A 15,368-nucleotide genomic window follows, 5' to 3' on the forward strand; every position below is an offset into this window, starting at 1 on the left:
TCGGGACTTGTGTAGCTCCACTCTCTCGCGAGGCCGCTTGGTCTTTTTGATGTCCAGCCTAACGCTTTCAGCTGCCTCCAGAAATGGCGAAAGTCGATATCTCGAGCGACGGTGGCAACGGCGGCAACGGCGGCGGTCTTTCCGCGTTTGCTGGACCGGATGCGCACCGTCCGGCAAATTCTGGAATGAGTGGTCCTACAGGTCCCGTGGCTGGGCGCGGGAAAATATCCAGTGGGAGCTGATTTTCTGCACCCCTTTCCCTGTCTTATTTCTGGATTTACCCCAGTTACCTCTTGAACCTTATTATATTCAAATGACTTGGTTAAAGTATTGCTTGAGCCATTTCCTAATGTAAGTCTCATTTTGTCGTAACTTACGACATAGCAATTTCGTTATGTCGTGAGTTACGACGTTGGGAACCAAGGGGTTAAAGGTAGAAAAAACGACAGATCTATAAACAGTCTAGGAAATATTTACAACAGCCTAGGAAATAGCAGTATATATACTTCTAATATATTTTTAGATTGGCATTGACGCTAAGGCCACTAATGATTACTAACTATTTATTCGCCGCTTGACGGAGTTAGGCTAATTACCACTATGAAATACTTCAACATCTGCTGTCATCTCGCTGAAACACATAGAGTAAATCGGCCTCACATCCTACAGCTCTTCCACCCCGCGATATGTTTCCCAATTCCAACTCGCTAAACCGGAATCACGTTCGTACTTGAGATCCTAAAGGATGCTGCCGCGAAAATATCCCCGTAATGCACAAGACGAAATAGTAGTTCCTCCAGCGAAATCTTTTCTAAACTTAACAGAGGTCTGTCTCATTGGCAGGAATAGCTGGCAGCGTATACATTGCCAAATTTTAACGCTCTTTCGATCGCTTTTACCATACATACCTCAGATCGGCTGGTAAATAGTCACTCGAGCATTTTCAAATGAACATGGAGAGCGGCGGAATCCATCGCTTGGGTAGTACATCTACTGGTGGTGTTTGCATGGAGCCAACGGACAAATTCTACGTCGCCTAAGGATGCAGCTCTATCGATTCCAATTAGAGTACTGGCAGCAGCAGACCCATTGTCTTGTAGCCATCTTACAACGGCAACATGTCCGCAAGATGCAGCTCCATCAATCGCAACCACCATGTTTGCAATAAGCTTGCTTGCATGAATCCACTGCATCACCTCCGAGTGACCACGAGTTGCTGCCCCGTTCATGGCAGCCAATGTGCATCCCTCTCGTCGATTTCTTTGCAGCCGTTTTAGTGCGTCCAAGTGGCCATTTGGCGCAGCTTCATTCATAGCCGCCATCGTACACTCTCGGGGCAATATGCATGGAGCCATTTTACCACTTTTATATGACCATTCGTTGCAGCTCTGTTCATTCTCTTGGTTGTGCACCAGACCGGACGATTCGCATGTACCGTATCACTTTGCGTTCCCACAGACATTGGCTGCGTTCTCGTGAATTCTGACAACTGCAGCCTCTGGAAAAATTGCAAGATTTTTTATCGATCAAGCTCAAGTGGTCGAGTAGCCACTTTACAACGTTAAGATCACCAGTCTCAAAATCAAACAAGATGGCATTTCTGTAAGTACTGACCTCGAGAACAGATTCATGCTCGTACGTATACATCAGCATTTCGACTCTGCATTTGCTATACAATGCGAGCAACGCAAAATTTGACAAAGTCTCATTTGTTTTCATTTCGCGCAAGCTTCGCGTCCTGTTGGGTGTTCCATCAGACACTGAATAGCCCGAGCGTCGCTATACTGACAAGCGTATTTATTGCGGCTTGCCACTCATTAAGCCAAGTAACATTTGTAGGAGGTAGGCTATGGAGTTGCGCCACTCTCTGCATACAATCTAACCGAGATGTCTTCGTCAGCCGTCTTATTCCTGCAACAGCCGAACTCTGTTTCCGTGTCGAATATCCGCAGTCGAGCATCCAATCAAACATTTAGGGGTGATTGTAGCGTTTAGCATAGTCCAAGAGGCACTTTCCGGTCGTAAGCAAAAATTCGGCTAGCTTCCTATTAATATTACCACTGTCTACCGCACTGGATAGTCGCACCTCAAATACCGTCAAACTTAATATAATCACCGAAGCCGCTTGGAAGATGAAACCCGAGCGATGGAATGACTCCACGTAGTCAGTCACCCACCTCATAGTGTTCGCTGCTGACCTGCTGAAGAAAGCTAGCTCTGATTGTTGTCGTGATTCAGCCACAATTTTATTGGTCTCAGTGACATCTTTGTTTTCCCTTTTTAACAATGTCCCCTGTCTTCTTGATACTAAGCATCGGGGCTTAGCAAAAGCTGCAGGATGTTCATGTTCCCTTGTCCAGCTGCTTTCTCAACAGCCGTTTGAGGTACTGAGCAACTGCAGGGAGCCACTCCAAAACCACTAAATATTCACGCCTTGTTGCAACGTCCATCGACTCAGAGAATTGCCAACGGTAGTATTGCTCGTCTGACCGTAGGACATTTTTAAGGGACCTCCACGGCGTCCTGTCTGTAGCCGATATACAGCGGCTTGTCCAAATCTAGTCCATTAATGGTACTGATCCATATCTACAGGCACCACTTTGTGACAGATTAGATGCTGACCCCAGGTAGTTTAAAATATACGTCTTGATGCAAACTGGTAGATCAGCTTCGCGCAGTACTTGCAGGACGAGCTTCACACGACAGGACATTTGTGCTGTTTCATAGCTACCATGAACTATGAAGGAGAGCAACTTGTATCATGACCCGTTCATGTTGTGTGTTGTGTGGAATGCTTTCCAGTCCACATGCCATTCTTTGGCAATTGGGGCGGCCTCTCACGCGTCGGTTGGCAGTACGTGCGCTTCTGGCTCGCCCCGATCATACTTATGGGTCTCTACAACACTGAGCTCATACGCTAGTAGCAATAGCGCAAAAGATAACCATGATCATCCGCTTCACGTACGCATAGATCAGCCAAGCCACAGTCAGATGTCCAAAGCTGCGAGAGAGCTAGCAAGACTTGAGGTCCAGACCAGGGTTCGCGGTCGATGGAACAGGAATAAATGGGATATGGTAAATTCCATAAACCTCCCATTGTTTCTTAGAATATATAATAAACCACAAGAAAGTTTATCTGAACGTTCTTCATTACCCCCATGGAGAATGTAATCTTACAGCAGCTACTGCTACAGCGCTATTCACTCCTACCGCAAACTTATATCCTGATTGTTTGTCGCCGCCTTTTTCCGCCTCTTCGACAGGGACGAAATCGTCCAGGAATTCGTCGTCGGACCAGTTCTTTTGATTGACGAAGATGTGTACCAGTTTCTCCGCAAGCTCAGGGTCAAGCGGCTCCGCAGTGTTAAGTGAATAAATTCATGCGCTGAGAAGTTCGTCTCCACCGCCGCGCTCGAGCAAGCAACGCTGAAAACGACTTCAGCTACAGACTGTAGCAGAGAAAACGAGCCCAGGCCGCACCAAAAGTCAGTGACTGCAACTTTACCTTTTTTTAGCAGACCCATTTTGGTGTGACCCCTTCATCAAAACTACGAGACCTTGGTAGCGCGTAAGCTCCACTAGCACATCATCAGTCTGCTCAGCTCCATGTCATCTCGCCACAAATTCTTCCACCTTGGTTAGTGTAGTGGCATCCATTCCTGCACCAGCATAGCGCGGGTCGAGCAAGTGTCCCACGCCGTGCGCGTCACCGTAGACAAAATCGAAACGAGCCAAATTTTTGAGCGGTCGACTTCCTGCTCGCTAGTCGTGAGCGACGGAATTGCGATTTTATTGAGAAGATCTAAAAACATAGCGAACACTGCTGAAGGGGTTGCACGGTGTTTTTCGAGCCTGCGTTAATATTTAATCAGAGGCTCCAAGATTTTGATAGCTTTCTCCAAGTGTACCACTAGCATTTTGCTCGTAATGAAGTCGAACACGACCCGACGTGAAGCCTTCTTTGCTTTAGTAGGGGCACTTTAAAAAGCACGATCGGCCACCAGCTACAACAGAACCTTTTCCGACTTCAATATTGACTGCAGACAAGTTAGAATTGAACCCCATCTTGTCTCACACGGCATTGAAAGAGCCGGACGATCCTTGTTGTCTGCGGTAACAACGTGTTTTTGTAGAGTCTTCAGCTGATACCACGGTTTGTGCTTCGTCTTAAAAAAGATAGCTACATTCTTGCAGCCTTTTCTAGCCACTTCAGCGAAGAGACAACATCTTTTACCAGCAAGTTGACAGTGTGTGCCGCGCAGTCATGAAAAAACATTTCTGGCTGGATTTCTTGAAGTTTATACCATGCGTTTTGATTGGCTGAAGTATTATCCGTCACGACCGCTACAAAATTGATGAAGTCGTACTTTCTGATGACGCGTTGAATATCACTGGCCAAAAAGTCAGAATCATGACTTAGATTTCCGGTGTATACGGATTCCAAAAAAAGGTCTGATCACTAGAGATGACAAGGTAATTAATTACTGCATATCCATTGATGTCGGTCCATGCATCTGTCACAAGCGAGCAGAAGTGCCTTGATAGCGAAACGCGAATGTTGCTAATCGAGTCCTCGTAGCATTCATTGAGCAGACGACCGTGGATGAGGTATTGGCTTGGTATCTCGATCATAGGGTGTAGGAGACGAAACACCGCCGCGCACGTTGCGTAGTGGGCCTTGTAGAACGCCATACCAGCTGAGAACAGCCATAAGGCAAATTTTTTGTTGAATAGGCTCTGAGTAGCAGCATCAACTTAAGGAGGGAAGTACGACGTCACGACCTCTTGACGCGGTCGCTTCGCACACGTTTCCCGCAGATGACGCTTCACACAGTCAACGTGGGTGAGCCCAAGCTTGTGGATTACACCCTCACAGCGGAGGCAGTACACGTAGCCGTCTGCATCCACGTCAATCTCGCTCCAGGCTTCGTCGCGTTTTCCCCCGAGGCGCTTGGTAGTCTCCATAGTGGTAAATTTGGAAATGAACTACGTCATGTCTTATATTACCTGGAACGTCCAGCCCCATTCACTACGGTTTAGCTCAATTAAAGTATTGGCATAAGAACACTGACCTTCAACGTCCTTTTTAAAGTGATTGTGCGTCAACTTATCGTTTTGACATGCAAGCAGATCTCTCTGAGCCACCCGTTCGTTGCTAAACCCAATCAGACTATACCCACGCTCGACGTAGTGGTCACGCTAACGTCTACACAAGCTTCCGAGTGCTCACACGTCGTAGAAAACTAACTGGACGTCAAGAAGCTTCCAAGTATGAAGATGTCGCAGACAATAACCGAACATTTAGATGGTCATCAGAAAATATACCGGTCCGTTTTTGTACTACAAATGTATATTTTGTGTGCCAAATAACCCATCTCTCCACCCCATGTCCAGCGAAACTTATAGGCAAATAAGGTCGCTTGAGATTGTGAATGGGCATAAAAGGACATGACCGTCAGCCAAGCGCGGTATTATTTGGGTTGACCAAAATTACTACATTACCAATACACGATTACACTTCGAAAAACATTAAAATAATTCCATGAAATCAACAATAAAACCAAAAAAACCATCATACCTCCCACCCACTATGTCATCCCTCCCAAGTTGCTGCCAAAGAGGTGGGAATTAAGAACGCGCGGGGAGCTCCAAACGAGAGTCTTCGAACCCTTTGGATATTATAGAAAGGTACTCGTTGCATTCACCAACTATTTCGCCATAAAATGGACGAAATCTGAAAAACACATGTGAGCTTAGGGTTAGAAGATACCGGTATGACTGTCGTCGCCAAATCTAGCAAGCTCGGCAAATTCCACGGACACTCCACCAGAATTATTAGAGCCGCGTAGATCTAACTCTAAAACAGTTTCCACAATAGCATTTCTCTCTTCCTCATCATCAGGATTCTCAATCTTCACACTTTTAATCCATGATACCAGCGCCTTTGCTCCTCGAAAAACGGATGCCATGGAATGCCATTGCTGCATATGAGCAATATCAGTTGCCCGAAACGTTCCCACCTTCAAAATTACCACGGCAACATCGTCATGGGAGACATCCCTCCCATTGTTTGCTTTCTCGCGGAGTATCACGTTTTCAATTGCAGAGATACACTTCTTAACCAGCGCAACTACAATTTACAGTTAATATATGCTAGTTTTAATTCACACAATAGTTGGTATCGAGTCGTTGGTAATTGGTGCAGGATTGGTGTTTGGTACACGGAGTCCAATTATATCCCAACTGCTTACCAATTATACCAGTTTTGAACCAATTATACCAGCTCAAGCACAAGATAGCAAACTTACCAGGCAGAATACCACGGACTTTAGTTTCACATGCGTCACTTGACAAATCGGTGAGCAGCTTCGCCTTGGGACGCTTGAAAACCGCATCTGCATGCATAAGTTGAAGACCACTAAACACGTCTTCAATCTCAGACAGCGTAATTGCCTCGTGCAGCGCAAGCTCGGCAAACTTGGCGAGCGTCACATCCTCGATTGTAGTTGGGCGGCCGGCAAGTTCATGGCTCTCTTTGTACTATTTCTTGCGTTTAGATTTCTTTACCGCCTGCTGCAACCGTGGCCGTCCAGACGGACGACTAGCTTCGTTCAAGTGAACCGCGGACAGAGGTAGCTCTGCCACGTTCTCGTTCGTAGTCGGCGCGTGGTTCCCCTTGTCAGATACTCCATTGTCGTTGGTCACACTCTCCATATCGAGACGGCGTCTAGTTGTACTCACTTCTACAGAACCGTCATTAATCATGTTGCTTTCTCCACAATTATCATCCGCACCAACCGGTACGGGGCTCCCATTATCTCTAGCGTTCCGCTCGAGGCACTCAAGATGCGAAAGCCATCGACTATAGTCTGTCGTCCTTTTGTCAGCAACGACTTCGGCGATCCGTTGGCAGACGGCAAATGCGTTCTTGTACTTGGCATTGTGTGAAATCACTTTTGATGACTTCACCCCAGGCATGTCTGCAATCGCAAAGCTAGACACCTCCACTGGGCGCAGGTCAGCATCCTCAGCTTCTTCAAGCAAGCACCATCGTGGCGGGATATTTTCGCAGGGAATAGCCGTAGATTTTGACTGCTGAAGCCGCAGAAATATAATATGGCGACACGGTAACATTTGAGTCTGGTTGAAGACGCAGCTGCACGTGTTTGTATCCACGTTCACCTGCAGAATTTGAATTTCCAGAATAAAGTGAGGAAAATTAAAAATAAATAAATCAATAAACAACATACCGCGTAGTCTTGCTGAGTTACTTTGCTTATGGGAGTTTGAAACGTTGACGTCAGTCCATCTGCTACCACTGCATCTGCTACCACTGTGTATTCTGCCTTTTGACAAGCCTTGAACTGCTCCTCCACGAGATTACAGGCATGGTGCGTGGCTATACGAGCTATCATCTTCATTTCTCGGTCGTAGCCATGATTTACACGATGACCGATCCGTGTAGTCTTGATCTTGTAAGAGTCTTCAGCTGCCTGCTGTAAAAATAGAAGTGTTTCAATACATTCATCCATTGGCATGTGTCTCGACAATACGTCCTTGGCAGCACCCCAGCTAGCCTCAAGCCTATTGTTGGTGTTATTATCGAGATGTGGCAGCTCACCTCGACGGAATGTACACCATCGATCTTTGCACGAAAGCCAGTTGGTCTCCAAATACTCCACAAATGCCAACTTCCCACGACATAACACCTTCAGAGCATTCAGGTAGTGATCAAATAACTCCTCAGCTGTAGCTCGAACCATAATCGTAATAAAGTTCTTGAGGTGAAGCTTTTCGAAGTCCGTAAAACCGTACTCACGTTTACTGATTTCTCGCTTGAGATAATCAATCACATGAAAGTGGCACAGGATAATAGAAGCCTCAGGAAATTCAGCCTCGAGTGTGGATAGCTCGGTAAAATCCTTGTCAATAACTATGACTTGGATTTCCTTCCAGCATTCGTTGTAGATCTTGAGCGCCGAAATTGCGTTTTTCATGTTCTGTTCAGTTTCACCATCAATCAGTGAATGTTGCGCAAACGCTCCACACCCGAATTTGTCCGTCTCCATGAAGCTAAAAAGCCGATACCTAGAAAGGAATAGTTGAGAATGGTTAGAAAGATATGTTTATATAAGCTGAATAAACATGATTGGTAAGTAATTGGTATAGTAGTTGGTATAGTAATTGGTAGCGAAATTGGGTATCCAATTATTTTCCAATTATACCAACTATACCAACAGAGTCACCAACCAAACCAATTACGTCATTCTGCTCACCTGTTGATGTTCGTGTCATGAGTAGCATCAATGCAGACCACCTCAGGGAACAGACGCGCCATGCGCCTCATATGACTCGTCTGGAAGGCAATACAGCTCGTTAACTTAGAGTCCGTGTCTCGGTACACCCTCACCACGTTACCGGGGCCCTCGCTGAAGTCCTGTAGTAGCTCCGTAACGCGAACGTTGGCGTCAGGCGAGGTGTAGGACTCATGTCTCCTCCGCGATCATGTTGTTTACATCTTGCGTTTGAATCGGCTTTCCAGATACATCTTTCAGGTATCGGAGGATTTTTTTTCTCTTGGCTCCACCTTCATAAAAACAAACTTAGTGATACGTAAATAATAAAACAATTTCCTGGTTGGTTGCGGCGTACCTTGCCACATTGTCCGAACGACACTTCGAGTAGCAGGTGACGTGATCTTCCGCGTCTCTGCGTATGTGTTGAACACGTGCTTGCCGATGGCGTGGTTGTGTGTGGAATCGTGCAGCTTCACGCGCACGCGAAAAGAACCATCCTCGTCGACGAACAACAATGCATTCAGCTTCGCAGGACACTGAATTCGACGTGCTGTGTGATTCGTACGCTTCCCCTGCCCTTTAGGCTTGAATTGACCTTCGTGAGTGCATGTCCATCCCTTCGTGTAGTACAGAAGTGCTTCATCCCATAACTTTGGCTGCGTTCCACGAGCCTCCGCTTGCCGAGCACGAGTTCGATTGCGATCTCTAATTGAGTTGCTCGTCCGCAGTTTGTAGACTTGGAATGTATCGCGCTGGTAGCTAGAAAAAAAATAATTATTAATTAAAACAAAATTGATAAATAAAATTAATTGCAAATAATTGTACATACCCGCTGAATGCCGCCTCCATATCATCCCACGAGTCGAATACCCCAGCGAAGGGCTCACACATCACACGAACTTCGGCTTGATCAGCGTCGTCTGGATCGCGAGAGTTTTCGTCACCTGGCGGGATGGCATCAGCGTCGGTGACGCTCCTCTTCGTCTTTTTTGCTGGCCGATGCGTGCTGGCCCCTTGTGACTCTACGCCGCTGCCCCTCGATGTTATCTCGTTCCTTCCCTCAGCAAGCTTCTTGTCATGCGCCGTGTCTCCCTCCCAGCTGCGCCCACCTCCTGGCGTTGGCGCGCGCTTGACCTTCTTCGCGTCCTCTATTTAAGCGAACGGGGGATAAGAAATGAGCGGACAGGAACGGTTTAAAATGTCAAAATTTTAAAAATCGAAAAAATCAATTGTGTGGTTAGGATTAAGTCGGTATTCCAGATTGTACTTTTTCTACAAAAATAGTTGGTGGATCTAGGCACTTCCTTATAGAAATGGGTTGTCTTGCTGAATACACGGTAAGGTATCAACGTAATTTTTTGCTTAAATACCTTTTCGTATAGATACGATTTTACACAGTGCCTCAACTCACTCTTTTTTTTTATAAAAAGACTGTTTTTTAATAACCGATTATTTTTGATCAAGTATGAGGTCCTCTCCTGTAGGTACGATATCATGGATAATATCCATCCAGAGGAGTGCGCCCACTCTTTGCACGGTACTTTTGAATTTGAACATCTGAACGCCGTTTTGCTCCGGTCGTCACCATCGGACGGCCATGACGATGCAGGCGCGCGACCCGACGGAGGTGCTGACGACTGAAAACAAGGAGAACTCGGCGGCCGGCAGCAACCAGACGTCGGCCACAATGCGGGCCAAACTGCGCAACAGTAGCGATGCGTCGCGCCGCGTATACGACAGCGACCGGTTCAAACTCGTACAGAGTCGTCGAGGCAGCGGGGCGTCTAGCCCTGGCCACGCGCTGCAGACCAGTAACCAAGACGAGAATGTAGAAATGGATAGGTTAGTTGATGCAGTGCCACCGCCCGCTCCGGCCGCGCAGAAGAAGAAGAAGGAGCCCACACCACAACCGGTAGTGCCGGACCAGATCCTCGAGGCGTATTTGGACACGAAGGGCTACGTCAAGACACGTACATATATCAAGGGCAAGTTCCTGGGCAAGGTGAGTACTCTTGCTGCTGCTACAAGCAAGTATCTTGCTGACTCACAGAGCTTTATGCTGTTCAGGGAGGTTTTGCTCGATGTTACGAGGTAAAATGCGACCAAACGGGCAAGATTTACGCGGGCAAAGTGGTGGCCAAAAGTTCACTGGTGAAACCTAAGGCCAAACAGAAAGTGAGAACATTGTGGCCTTGCGTGGATGCAGAAATTGGTGCTGATAAACGTTTTTTTTTCTTGTGTACTTTCTCGGATTCTATTGAATTTTTTTTTAACATAGTTTACGTCGGAGATCAAGATTCACAAGTCGCTGCATCACCCGCAAGTTGTTCAGTTCGAGCATTTCTTTGAGGACTCGGACAACGCGTACATCCTGCTCGAGTTATGTCGGAACCAGTCCATGTCGGACTTGATGCGGAGGAGGAAAAGGTTGTCCGAGAGTGAGGTGAGATTTTACATGAGGCAGCTAGTGGACGGCCTGGCGTATCTGCACAAGAATCTAGTGATCCACCGCGACCTGAAGCTAGGAAATCTGTTCCTCACGTCGGATATGCGACTGAAAATCGGAGATTTTGGACTCGCCACCAGGCTGGATAATCCAGAAGACCGCAAGCGCACAATGTGCGGCACACCCAACTATATCGCGCCTGAAATTTTGAGTGGACAGCGTGGCGACGGACACAGCTTTGAAGTCGATATTTGGTCCACGGGTGTGGTTATGTACACTTTATTGGTCGGCCGACCTCCTTTCGAGACAGATGACGTCAAAGCCACGTACAAGCGCATCCGTGCGAACCAGTACGAGTTTCCTGACACGGTCCACGTTTCTCGCTCGGCCCAGTCGCTTATCCGCGGTATCTTACGCAGCGATCCAGGCGCACGACCATCGTTAGAGCAGATTTTAAAGCACCCGTTCTTGGCCGACGAGTTCGTGCCCACGGCGCTGCCTAGGACCGCGTTAATGGTCACTCCACCATCGTGTAAACCTCCGTCGTTCGCTAGTCGACACAGTGACAGCGAGCGCTTTGTGAGGTCAACTGGAGTAAAAGTCCCGCCGCCACGGGCAGCCTCAAAGAGGTATCCTCTGAAGACGCGAGACGACAACCAACGAGCTTCTGACCCGGGCACATCACCTGCGTTGGCACAATCTCTACCCCCTGCATATAAACGTGACGGCTCTGGAAGAACATCAGGCAGTTCTAGTTCCAATCGAAGGACAGAGAGATCGACAGCAGTGGAGACGTCACAGACCGTCCTGGAAGCCGCGTACAAGTCGTTGTCTCGGTTCTTTTACCTTCAAGAACACAGTCGCGACGGGAGATTGAGCGCGTCGTCTTCTGCTGCGAGTATCGTCGCCGAAGCTCAAAAGCTAAAACAGATTCGCGACGAGGCTGCGGAGATGCAGCCGCTTGTTGCTGCCAGTCTGTGGATCTCTCAATGGGTCGACTACACGACCAAGTACGGCATCGGCTACATGCTCTCGAATGGCGGATCGGGAGTGTACTTTAACGATTCCACCAAGATGATCTCGTCAGCTGATGGGAAAGTTTTCGAGTACATTGAGCGTCAGAGCAGCCAGACTTCAGGACCAGAAGCGCACGCTCGCTACACGGTGGAGAACTATGACCCGGTACTCAGCAAGAAGGTGACTCTTCTTGGCCACTTTAAAGGCTATTTAGTGGACGCCCGAGCGGAGAATGACGAGGCGGATACTCTAGAAAGTCAACTCGCTCGCTCGTTCGTGCTCTCGTCTCGAGAGGTTAACACGGACACTAGTAGTGACGACGGAGCGAGCCAGTCGATGGTGTTCGTTAAGAAGTGGGTCAAGACTCGTCATGCGGTGCTGTTCCAGCTCTCGAACGGGACGATTCAGTTCAATTTCTTCGACAAGTCGAAGCTTATGTTATCCTCCAACGCCCGCGTTGCCACGTATCTGAACCGTGAGGGCGACTTGACCGTCTTCTCGTCATCAATGGCAATCCTCACGTCGGAGCGACCCGATCTGGCCAAACGCTTGCGCTATGCGAAGGACATGCTGCAGCAAATGGTGCGACCACCGGAACACAAGTAAAAGTAGACGTGAGAGCAGACCTTGTAGACATACCGCGTAATTATAAATCGTCATGTCAATACTTTGGTATCGGTGGTCCTCGGATTCTTTTGGCAGCTTGGGGGGTTGATATCACAGCAGTGAGTTGCTCGACTTAAGCTCGGAGATCTGCAAACTGCTGCTGTAGTTGCACTAGAGCTAGTTGCTGCTGCATTTCGTCCCTTGCTCATTAGATATTTTTGGGGCTTCGTATCGCTGGAGAATTTTTTTTCATCGCGACCATCAGTCCACTGCCTCCGGACTTTTGTACTGTAGGAGCTGCAACAAGCTGATCCAAAAGCACACAGTATGTCAACTCACAAATTTACTGGAATGGAGCAGAACATACGTTGCGACTTCGATACAGTCCCAGAACGACGCGAACACCATCATCTCAATATTCGCTCCACAAGCAACAGGAACAAACTCACTAACCACGAAAAAAAATAAAGCGCAAAGTAGTCGTCAGTGTTTGACTTTATATCACACTGGCGAAAAATAAATAAAAATAATCTGTGAATGCTGCCAGTTTGCCTCGCTCGAGCTAAACGATGCCACTTTGCATGTAGACTTAATCTTATCAAACAACAACGTGATGCTATTGTACGTGCAGCAGAGCTCTCGGCCACCAATCCAAGTGCCGTTTCACTCACTGGAACGATGGGTTCACTATAAATTACTTGTACCCGTACTACTATATCCCCATACGAATGATTTAGAGCCGTAGCAAATGCATCCAAGTAGAATGTATGGTTTATCCAGTAGACAAGCAAAAACGTCTCCGTCATATCGTCTAGGCCGCGTCGTGGGCTGTCGTAGAAGCCTCCGCACCTTTTTCTTCGTTCCCAACTTCGACTGAGGCATGTTGTGGCGTCACCTCCACACGAGGGTGACCCCAGCCTCGAGTAAGGCTTGACGGACTGCAAATGACCCCTCCTGCGCCGCCTCCAGTAAAGGAGTCATCCCGGAATCGTCCTATGTTTTAGTTTTGTGAGGGAAGATGCTTTCGATTATTTTCATTTACGCAGACATCCGGGGGCACACCGGCTTCCAGTAAGTTGCGAACTACCTGTTCTGAGTGCTTCCAGTCAGCTACGACGTCTAGGAGCGTGGAACCGTCTTCTCTGCGCTGCACGACACTAAGTGGGTGGGAATGATACATGACATTGGTGAGTCACTAATTACACGTATAATTCCCACCCACTCACTAAAAGGATGTGGCCACAAGTGGCCAAATGGATTTATGGCACGCACAATATCTGGGCTACGAGTGCGTCGAAGGCCACGTCAGGCAGGAAGTCCCATGTCTGGGCAGCGGTGCTTGAGTCCTTTACTTTCATCAAGCAAGAGCAGCCCCACGAAAAGTGTCTCTTCGGTGCAACGAAGATAATACAGAAATCTGCCTGAATAAGGAACGGGGTTTCAATTAATAACCTCGCAATTTTTATAGTCGGGAAAGATTTAGGGAGATGGGATCCTACTGCGCGCCATTTTTTAAATTGAAATCAAAGTCAGTGCCTGGATTTGTCAGTACCTTGCCCATCACTTGATCCTCCTTCGCTTCAAGCCCTACGAGCCGAGCTTCATTTTACATTCAAGCTTACTAGCCGACTGCGTCCACTAAGCAATGTCCGTGTTGAGAAGCTACCCCCGAACACCACCGCCAAGATCCAGCCGCTGGATCAGGGGATCATCAATAGCATTCAACGCTTCATCTTATCGCAAAAATGATGTTCGCATTGGATCGCCTAGGCGAAGGCCTCGACAACCCGTACAACGTCGACCAGCTAACTGCACTGCTCTGGTGCGAGGCTCCATGGTCTAAAGTTAGCGCTCTTACGATTCAGCACTGCTGGTCTCATTTAAAAGTCGAATTCTCAATTTATCCGAACTTATTCAATACATGCATATGATCCGATATCATAGTCTTTTTTTTAGCGAGGCATTGTCAGCTTATGCAATCTCTTTCTTAATTTATATCAGGCGTTCCTTATTCAGGCAGATTTCTGTAGCGCTTTGGCAACAGCCAACTGCAACGCAAGCAGTAAATCGATAATTCTATATTTGACAGGTCAAATTATTCGCTCTTTGCTTTCTACCTATCCTTTTAGGGCGGATATTGAAATACATAGGAACTTGACCCCAAAATAATTGCAAAGGAGAACCACAAAACAGCCGTGATTTTTCATCGAAGCAGCCATTTTTTGGATGGGGCGTAAGTAACTGCGCGGTCGATAGAAACCATGACGGTTCGCGGGTAACTACTACCCCGCGGCCCGCTGGGCAGCGCTCATTTCTCGATCTGAGACCTCCGGCCCACTAGCATCAACTGCCACCACAGCTATGGACATCTCGCCAGCCGTCGTTGCCGTGTGTGATCGCTTCGACGCCGCCAACGACCTCGTGCTGGAAAACGTGAACGCGTTCCTGGATCTGTCACCCACGTGGAATTTGATGCGCGCGGCACTGGCGGGCCACTTGCATTTAGTGCAACGACTGAGTCGGCGCAACCCCAAAAAGTTTCAGCGCTGCTGCAAGGAGTCCATGGACTCGGCCGCCGAGTTCGGCCACTTGGCCGTCGTGAAATGGCTGCATGAGAACCGTAAAGAAGGCTGCACCACGGACGCTATGGACATGGCCGCCTCTAACGGACATTTGGAGATTGTGCAGTGGCTTCACAAGAACAGGAGCGAGGGATGCACCACAAACGCCATTGACTTTGCGGCACAACATGGTCACTTGAAGGTGGTGCAGTGGCTGCATTTTAACAGGAAGGAGGGCGCAACACATTACGCGATCGATAATGCAGCGACGAACGGCCACTTGGACGTGATTCAGTGGCTTCACGTATACAGAGACGAAGGCTGTTCGCAGTCGGCCGTGGTGAACGCCGTCAATTTAGGCCATGAACGTGTGGCAAAGTGGTTGGTAGCTAACTGTAAGAGTGACTGTATGGGCAAAATGGGCTTTGTCGAGTATTTGGC

The 15,368-nt window shown here is 47.9% G+C and overlaps 2 protein-coding genes across 2 annotated transcripts; both read left to right on the forward strand.

The window, feature by feature from the left end:
* Nucleotides 1-9,894: 9,894 nt before the first annotated feature.
* PITG_10092 (protein kinase, putative) lies at nucleotides 9,895-12,366 on the forward strand (the record flags this gene model as incomplete). Its single annotated transcript, XM_002902577.1, has 3 exons — nucleotides 9,895-10,299; nucleotides 10,365-10,472; nucleotides 10,576-12,366. 3 exons carry the CDS (start codon nucleotides 9,895-9,897, stop codon nucleotides 12,364-12,366), a joined length of 2,304 nt encoding a protein of 767 aa, XP_002902623.1.
* A 1,233-nt stretch (nucleotides 12,367-13,599) lies between these two features.
* PITG_10093 (uncharacterized protein) lies at nucleotides 13,600-14,115 on the forward strand (the record flags this gene model as incomplete). The annotated part of the gene is made up of 2 exons (XM_002902578.1): nucleotides 13,600-13,759; nucleotides 13,916-14,115. 2 exons carry the CDS (start codon nucleotides 13,600-13,602, stop codon nucleotides 14,113-14,115), a joined length of 360 nt encoding a protein of 119 aa, XP_002902624.1.
* Nucleotides 14,116-15,368: the final 1,253 nt, after the last annotated feature.

Source organism: Phytophthora infestans, genomic scaffold (assembly GCF_000142945.1).
Source record: "Phytophthora infestans T30-4 supercont1.17 genomic scaffold, whole genome shotgun sequence".
NCBI lineage: Eukaryota > Oomycota > Peronosporomycetes > Peronosporales > Peronosporaceae > Phytophthora > Phytophthora infestans.